The sequence below is a fragment of the Pteronotus mesoamericanus genome, unplaced genomic scaffold, assembly GCF_021234165.1.
Source record: "Pteronotus mesoamericanus isolate MK-2021 breed Mesoamerican mustached bat unplaced genomic scaffold, CSHL_Meso_final contig_41, whole genome shotgun sequence".
Lineage (NCBI taxonomy): Eukaryota > Metazoa > Chordata > Mammalia > Chiroptera > Mormoopidae > Pteronotus > Pteronotus mesoamericanus.
The window spans coordinates 10,042,382-10,051,499 of NW_026555152.1; the positions used below are offsets into that span (position 1 = coordinate 10,042,382).

Sequence of the window (9,118 nt, forward strand, 5' to 3'; positions counted from 1 at the left end):
GGGCATCCTGCAAGAAGCAGGGAAGATGAGACTGCTGGGCACAGAATGCAAATAGTTTTGAGAGCTCCTAACCTCTTTTCATCCTTGTTTCTGCTATGCCCACCCTTCAGCTCTCGCAGGGAGTGTGAGGAATCATTTTCTCTAGGGGAGCACAGGGTGGCACAGAGTCCAGTCACCAGGGCCTTGATGTGTGCAGAGGGCCCAGTGGCAGTTGTGGTGTGACGCCTGCCTTGGCATAACCAGGGGCTAGAGGCGCGGAAGGACGGTCCCTGCTTGCTGTCCTCACTCAGAGGCCTTGGATGGCCCAGCCACACGAGGGCCCAGAAGAGCGGACAGCTTGAGGTGCAAGGGTGAAGTCAGGTCTCTACCGCAGCTCAGGAATGAACTGAGCCCAATTGATGTTGTCAGGGCCCAGCGGGTCATCCTCCAGGCCAGGGAAGCTGATGTCCAGCAGAATCTTGCTCAGGCTGTCATTCATTGTGTCCAGAACCAGGCCCTCCGTCAGGGAACGGTTGGCTAAAAGGCTGGCAACCTGTGGCTCGGGAGAGCCTGGCTTGGGGACTTCCTTCTCTGAAGGGGAACAGCTGCTGAAGGGGCCAGAATTGAGGTCAAAGGGTTCAGAATTGAGGAGTTCTCGGGGTGAGTCAAAGAGGGGGATACTTTTCAGTGGGGTGGTACTGAGATCTGTCAGCCCCAGGGAATCAGGTAGTGGGCCAAAAGCACCCTGAGGGGTTCGTACTGGGCTGAAATCTAGCCCCTCAACTTTTGCTGAGGGTATAAGCCTCCAGGATTCGGGGGTCAGGGAGAGGACAGATTTGCTTGGGGTGGAGGAGGTGGGCAGCGTCTCCTTAATGGGTGTCTTAAAAGGTCCTCCCTCCTCCTGGGAGTAGCCACACTGGGAGGCAGGCACAGAGGACTCTGAGGGGAGAGCAAGCCCTGTGGCTCGTCTTGAAGTCCCAGGGGCCTCTGAGAAGAGCAGTTCGGGCTCATCCACACAGGGAGGCAGTAGGTGCTGCTTCCTCCGAGACCGGCTCATCTCCCTCTTCTCTCTTCGTTTAATCACGAGCATTTCAGAGACACACCGGGCTGGGGACCTGAGCCCACTGTAGGACTTCTTGGGCCTTGGAGTGGGAGAGTGGGACGAGTCGTCCCAGGATTGAGACAGGTCCTCTTTGACAGATGGGCATGGCGAGGGCCACTCTATCAGGGGCGGGCTCTCCACCTTCACGGGCCTCTCCAAGTGTGGCGTGTCCTCTCCGGGCTGAATTTCCTCCTCCTTGACAGACTGAACTGGGATCAGAGGAGACAGCCCTTCTCCAAACAGGAGCCTCTCCTCTTTCACTGGCCCTGCAGTGGGCAGAGGGGCTATGCCCTCTTCAGCTAGCAGCACCTGAAAGGGAAGCAGGGACAAGGTGAAAAAGAGCTCTCGAAGCCTTGAGATTCAACCCAATCAGCAGGAGAGACACAAGATGATGACCAAAATAAGTGACATGCTGCTACTAGTCCTCTTTTCAAAGTCTTAAAAACTATTAAATACGAGAATATATGATGAAGGTAGTAGTTCAATTACAGGGGAAAAGACAGAGCACCTAATATGGTGCTGGCATAAGTATCTATCTGAGAAAAAACAAAATGCGATGCCTATTTTATACCATATACAAAAACAAAAGAAAAATTAAAAGCATACAAATCCTGAAAGAGAATCTAGGAGACTATATGTACAATCTGAGGGTGAGGGGTGACCTTCTTAACCAAGACTGGAAACCCAGAAGCTGTAAGAGAGAAGAGAGACATATTTGACCATATAAAAATTTAAAATCTTACTGTGGCAAGAGAACTATAAACCAAGTTAAGAAACAAACAATAAAAGTAAAAAAAAAAAACCAACTTCAACGTAAAAGACAGAAGGTTAACATTTTAATAACAAAGAACTCTCACAAATCATTAACAAAACCCAATGAAAAATAGGCAACGTCCATGAACAAGCATCTCACAGTGAACAATTCTAAGCAACCAAACAAGAAGGTGCTCACACTTAACTAATAAGCAAAGAAATATGGAATAATTTTATGTATGTTAGATGGGCAAATATTGAAAAGATTAATAATACCAATTGCTAGCAAAGCCACAGGTCTTGCCATATATTGCTGGTAGAAATGTGAGTTATCACAGATTTTTTGGAAAGCAACCTAGCAATATTTAGTAAAATTTAAAATATCTTGTTACTTAGCAATTTCATGTCTAGGACTCTATCCCATAGAAATAAAAGCAGTAGTAAGAAAATAGTTGCAAAAATATATATTGCAATGTTGTTCATAGGGATAAAAAACTAGAAATAAAATGTGCCCATAAAAGTGGAATGGTTGGAAAAATTATGGGATAGTCACACCATGGACTATGTGACCATTAAAAGACAGTAAGTTAGAGCTATGGCAAGTGACTTGGAAGAACTTCCATGAGGCAGAAGAGTATCTGTAATACAAGAGCATTTTCAATGTTCTGTGTGTTGTGTGTGTACATATAAAATGGCTATGGCTATGGATGTGTTTATTACACTAAATATGTATAAGATATTTAAGAAAGCATAGTAAACTGTCAGCACGGGTTATCTTGAGGAGTAGGGGTAATGTAGGTGAAGGTGGGGGAGGGGAAGTGGAGAGGAAGCACAGAGAAGAAAAGGGGGAAAATGACTTCATGAAAACAAAAGCAATATACATGCTACAATCACAGTAATGCACATGTGTAAAATTACCTATGGTGGTACATATACTTTTATGTATATTTTAAAATAATTTTTTAAAAAAGCAAACCCCATTCTCAAAACTGCAAAGCCCATTCTGCTTCCATCTCAGTGAAGGAGGTGGAGCCTTTTCCCTAATTTGTCACAGATCAGCTCCTGCTCACAAAAACTCTAGAGGGTTAGGTCCAGGTTTGGTAACCCATCAAAATACGATCTTAACTTACCCTGTTCACTTTCATCTCAAACTAGACCAGTGATCGACCAGGGGCAACCTCTCCCCCGGGGGCATTTGGCAATGCCTGGAGACATTTTAATTTAATTTTCACAGGGGTTGGTGGGGAGGTGCTCCTGGCATCTAGTCAGGAAAGACAAGGGATGTCGCTAAACATCCTTCAGTGCACAGAACAGCACCTTTTCATCCCCAGCAAAGAATTATCCAGCCCTAAATGTCAACAGCACCAAGGCTGAGAAACCCTGAGCTAGGCTGACTAGTTCAGTCCACTATTACTGGGTACAAACTGGCATTTCCTGCCTCCGTACTCTCTCCCCTCCTGTCTGTTTACCCAAATCCACTTCTTTCTAAGACCCACTTCCTTTGAAAACTCTTCCTTAACCATCCCAGCCCATCTATCATGATGACCCTGTCTGAATTCTTATAAACTCATCAGTAGGTATGGGTTTTCTGAGAACACATATTGTAATCCAGATTCCTTTTTAGTTTTCATAATGCTATTAAATTTTCCTTTGTTTTTATGCCTTATCTATCCAACTAGATTTATAAGCTTCTCAAGGAACACTTAGTAGAGTGCAGTTATAAGATATGGGCCAAATGCACTTAATCCTCAATGGAAGACAGAAGCCACTCACCTTGGGGGCAATACGGACTCGCTTGCTGTGGCGGGCAAGCTCTGAGCTCATAAGTGAAGCTGCTAGGGGCAATGGCACCTTTACTGAGGGCTGTAAGACCAGTGGCTGGTTCACTGGGAACTGAATGGGTACCAGGTATGAGCTGACCCGGGGTAGCAGTGGCTTCATCTTCCGCCCTAGAAGGAAATAGGAGAGATAAAGGGTAGGGGTCCAGGGACACATCCCTTCTCAGTCCTGGGAGCTGTGCTCTCCTCTGGACTCAGATCCCTTTGAGCTAGGTATGGAATCCCGGAGTCTGATCCCGTAAACATATGCTCCCAGAACAAGGATTAGGCCTGAGGCCCACTCTCCCATACTAACGTGCGCCCAGTGGGAGTTCAGTTTTGATGGTCACATTCCGGCGGAGCTCAGGATTGGGTCGTTTCTGCTGCTGTGTGTGGCAGATAGGAAGAGAAAGAAACCTGAGTTAATAAGGTAGGGGAGAAGGCAGGAGAACCCACCAGCTGCTCTGGTACCATGCACTGAGCTCCCTGACAGCCCAGAAACCAAAGCCGCTCTGGGAAGATGCAGGTGAGCACTGCCACCAAAGCCCAGTGAGTGGGAAAGGTGGACAGCACACAGCTGTACGGTGGCAGGTCCCAGCACCTCATCCACATGTCCTCACCACCCCCAGGGGACGCTGAAGCATGTAGCTCTATGAGTGGCAAAGAAAAGCCAGGGCAAAAGTGAAAGAACACATTGCCTCCTACCAGACCTATGCCATGCACTGTGGATGCTGCTCATACCAAACTCGTGGCATGTTCTCTCGCCATGCCCACTCTGCTGAGTGTGCCTTCATGATGCCGTGGGAGGGGGAGAAGAGGGCTCATGCCAGAGATGAGGTGGCAGTCACAAATTTCCACTCCCCGAAGCTCAGGGTGCTCTGCATTTAGGGTTGGCAGTCACACGGCCATAGGCTCCCTTCCCCTGCTGACAGTCTTGTCCCTGTCCACTAAAGCCATGCTGAGCAGTGATAGGAAAACAAGGCCAAGCCCCGAGCCAGAGGGGAAGACTCTTACTGATTCCAAGTGCTCGGGCGATTGTGGAGACCCTGGGTCCAGTGGCTGTGGCGGTCAGGCATTGTGGGAGAGAAATGAGATGAAGTTACCACCAGCATGGCCAATCAATCTGACCACATTGGGAAAAACACCTATTCCTGCCTGATGCTGAGGGCCGTGCTGGACAACTGTCCCTCCCAGTAGAACAGTTATGGGCATTCTGAAATCCCAAAACAATCGCTTCTGAAGAGTTGTTCTGCTGGCTCAGTTTCTGGTCTCCAGCCTAAAGAAGGGCTTGCCCCGCCCCACCCCTTAAAAAAAACAAGGTTCCTTAGACTTCATAAGAATCACTTGAGATGCTTGTTAAAAAAACATAATTCTGGGTCCATCCCAGACCCACTAAATCAGAAGCCCCATGACAGGGGCTTGAGAATTGTATTTTAACAAGCAGCGCAGGCAGCTCTTATCCACAGGACAGTTAGGGAAAAACTGCCCCAGAAAGTCCTCTTATTTGGATCCAAGCATGGCTTGGTCTAGCACTGAAGTGTATCATTTGGTATTTTTCAACTGTACTCAATTCAGAGTTTTATGCAAATCACCCACGGGCCGGCTGACTTCTAATTCTCCCCTGATCAGATAAGATCATCACAAGGACCAATTGTTTCCTTCTGAGATGGATTTGCAACCTCCAACTCTGACCCCATTTAGATGAAATCAGGACACTCACCTTAAACACCTGATCCAAGGTCAAGTACCGATTGGCACTGGGGTGAATGGTCCAAAAGGAGACCTTGCCATTGGCAGATGTCTCTCGAACAAACATGTCATGGAGAGAAAGGTTATGGCGAATGGAATTCTGAAAAAAGAGACAACCAGTTATCAGCTACTTTAGAGTCAGAAATATCACCTTTGATGTTTCCTAAGGGGAAATCAGCCTCAGGTCTCATCCTCTGTACCCAGTACCGGCTTTGTCAAGTGTCCAACTCTCTCCCTGACCTCTAAGTTGCAGAGCTGTTCACCTCAACCATAAACCCCTCTATCCCATGGGGATAAAGGCCAATGCCATTTCTTAGGTGGATGTTAAAGAAAAGACCTGGAGAGCTGTCAGTGGACTGGAAAGAGGAGTGAGACTGTGAAGTGATAATCAATAGCAAGATAGGTGAGTAAAGAAATTAAGAAACTAGGAAATTTAGTTGAGGTAAGTGGGTGAAGTTAAAAGTTCTGCTGTGGGGACAACAAAACAAAAAATGCTTGGCTTGGAGCTGACTATCTGTCAGAAGACCTGAGTTGCGGGCTCTGCTATTGTGGTGTGAGCTACCGTGACTCCCAGGCATCTCTGTGTTCCCATGAATAAAATGAAGACAAAAACCCCTGCCTTCTAGAAATATTATGTGACAGTAGAGGAGGTGAATCATGAGACTCAAAGACAGTGTTGTTTTTAAAATATCTTTTCATAAAGCTACTTAGTCACTCCAGCTGCTATTCAATGTAGCACAAAAGTAGACTTAGTGCTACATTGAAGAGTCACAGTAAACCTTAGGTAGTAACAGATGAAGTGGCCGCAGAACTCTTACGACAATTTTGCTGGGACTCAGCAGGATCAAGTCATAATTCAAAAGATACAACTGTTCATAGTTCTAGCACCCTTCGCATTTAATACTTCCTCACACCAGACACAAAGTGCTGCACATCTGTGGAGACAAACTATCAGGCTAAAGCGACCTAAACCTGGGTTGTTATGGAACACAGTACCTTCCAGCCTGGTTTGGCCATGTGCTTAAAATAGGGGAAGTGGTCCTCGATCCAAGTGTAGATATCTTTTAAGGTCATGCGCTTCCTCTCAGTGCTGTTGATGGCAAATTGTATCATGGCCATGTAAGAGTACGGGGGCCGCTCAGAGACAGAGTCCTGCCAGGATGTTGATACTGCTGGAAGCTCCTCAACCTGAGGGTTGTGAGAAACCCAAGGGAAAGAGAAAAGGGAATGGCATGAAAGAGTTCACAAGGCCTCCTCCAGCCCCGCTGGAAGAACAGTTCCTAGAGATACTGCTTATCCCATAAAAATCACACCAGAAACAAACTCATCTGAGACCACTATTCCATAGCATAAAAGTTTAGAATTAGGAAGGATCTTAGAGATGGTTCAGTCCAGTCCCGACAACGTAGAACCACTTTTCTGTCTTTGTTCATTTTGTTGAAGATATTGTCCAAAGATAAGTGTCTAGTTTCTGGTAGTTGAAACCTCTCAGAAAAGTTTGGTTATATGTTATGATTCTTAAAACATTGATTTTACATAAAACCACACCCATTTTCCAGACCTTGGGGACCACAGTCTTAGTCCAATTCTTTCTCCTGATGTGATATGAATAAACCCACCTTCTTTCAATGTTTGTATGAGAGAAATATTTCTGAGCACAGGAGAGAAAAATGTCTGCAAAGGACACATCTGACTACATCTTAGGCAAGTATCTGATTCACATTTTAAAATATAATGTGAATATTCATTCGCACTTTAAAATATTAAGCTTTAAAACATAAAAATATTGAGCTTTATATGTATTTATTAATATATAGTTTATAATATTTATATAAGTAACTTTATAAAGAACACAAGTTTTAAGTGAAGAGCTCAATTTTTATGTATGTGCACATCCATGTAAATTTTCACTTTTAAAGTTTGTGGAATGAATGACTAAAAGGATTATACAACAGAATCTAGGTGTGTAGCAACTGTGAAAGACAACCTCAGGCCACATAATTGGGTCAAGTCAATTTTGACTGCTGGGGAAAAATTTAAAATTCACATCTAACTCACTTTATTTTCCTATTAGTGTTCTCTTCTAAGAAAACTATGGTTTAAAAAAAATGCTGTATTCCTTTCATATTGTTGGGTTGCTCTTTTAAAGTTTAAGTGGCTGTCCAAACTAAGAGCTATTCATCGTGTCCTGAATACCTACTAAGGGTAGAGTACTAAACTCAGTGCTAATGGAATACAGCAAGTCAGAGGAATCTGTCCTTAAGCAAATTTCACAGATCAGGGAGAAAGACTGTAACAGAAATGTACATTCTGGGGAGCAGAAATGGTGCTCAAAAGCTATACAGAATTACACTAAGTAAGTGCTAATAGCAGCACCTGGAAATTCTGCTGCACAGGCCACTTGATCCATTTTCCCTCTTAGAAGTTCCCTGCATGGGCTCTGATTTCCCTAGCGAGTGACTGAACAGTTCACCTTGTCCTGACTCTGCTCCAAGTGCCGATTCTCCTTTCCCTCCATCTCTTGCTTGATGTTGCAGGGGCCCAGTCCGTCAGAACTCATCTTTCCAAGCCACTGGATGTTGGTCAAGCTGTTGTTAAGAGTGCAGCCTGCTGCCTCACCGCCAGCTAGAGAGGAAATAATCCAAGATGTCACTTTGGTGCCCCAAAGTCCCAATGGAATTGGTACTTAGGGAACCACCTCTCCAAGAGCTCTACCCTTAGGGAAAAGGGAATACATGCTGTGGCTCTTAGGTACTGTGCCCCACTATGGATTTCAGGAGGAATTCAGGAACATAGTTCAAGGTGCATTTCAATCTGGGCCATATTGAGCCTTAGAGGTCAGTCAAAGCAACCTTTTAAAAGAGTTGTTGAGTATCTGCATAGAGAAAACCACTTTTCCTCCTCATGCTTCAGTGTTCACTTTTATTAAGACGGAGAAAGATTTCTACTTCGTTATACAGTCAATGGGAAGGATAAACAGAAACAATAAAGAAATCTTTTTCCAATATAAAGAAGGCAATTAGGAGTTATAAATAATAATTACAACCCTTTGGACAGTGACCAAAGGATCTGGGTCAAGGTTTCAGGGTGACTTTCCCCTGGTTCAGGGTACATGCCTGTCCATTGTAGGCATCAATATGACTACAATGGCAACAGTCCTTGCTACCAAAAGGGAAAGGCTAAGCTCCTCAACCTTTTGCCTTGTAGATCACATACCGCAGTTCTCCCATCTCTGCCCAAGAAGGGCTCCAGGTGGTCTAGGAAGATTCATATCTGTAGTTGCAGGTTTTGGTCCCAGGGTCTCAGTGATCACTTCTCTCCTCTTGTGATCATTGCTGGATTGGGCGTGAGGCTGGGGTCCTGGAGGGTGAGTGGGGGCTCCCCCACAGCTGATGAGGATGAATTTGTTGGGTCCACTGCTGCCACTCTCTTTTCCTTTGGCGGTCAATGCTGTGATGATGCTCTGGATATTGGCATTGTTGGGGATCACCACCACTTGGGTGTTGGGCATGGTGGGGTGGTTAATAATCTTTATCCCAGCTGGAAACTTGCAAGAGGTGGACTCTGCCACCTCCTTGGAGGCCTGTGTTTGACCAGGCTCTTGTTGGGCAGGGGGCTTCTTAGGCTCCTCCTCTGATGTTTCGCCTGGGCCATTTTGAACAGGAAGGGGCAGCCTCCGTCTTTTGAGAATCAGTGGCCGACGGGGGCTGGTTTTCAT

At 45.5% G+C, this 9,118-nt stretch overlaps 1 protein-coding gene across 5 annotated transcripts; it reads right to left on the reverse strand.

Moving 5' to 3' along the window:
• Positions 1 to 364: 364 nt before the first annotated feature.
• On the reverse strand, positions 365 to 9,118 carry FOXM1 (forkhead box M1). Of its 5 annotated transcripts, none has more exons than XM_054577080.1 (8): positions 8,617 to 9,118; positions 7,874 to 8,025; positions 6,397 to 6,588; positions 5,372 to 5,500; positions 4,666 to 4,710; positions 3,968 to 4,037; positions 3,608 to 3,783; positions 365 to 1,390 (listed from the first exon to the last, which is right to left on the reverse strand). In XM_054577080.1, the coding sequence occupies exons 1-8, from the start codon at positions 9,116 to 9,118 to the stop codon at positions 365 to 367; spliced, it is 2,292 nt and encodes a 763-aa protein (XP_054433055.1). The 5 variants fall into 5 exon arrangements, with proteins under 5 accessions (XP_054433055.1, XP_054433054.1, XP_054433057.1 ...); XM_054577079.1 differs by having other exon boundaries at positions 3,968 to 4,034; positions 4,660 to 4,710; XM_054577082.1 differs by lacking the exon at positions 4,666 to 4,710.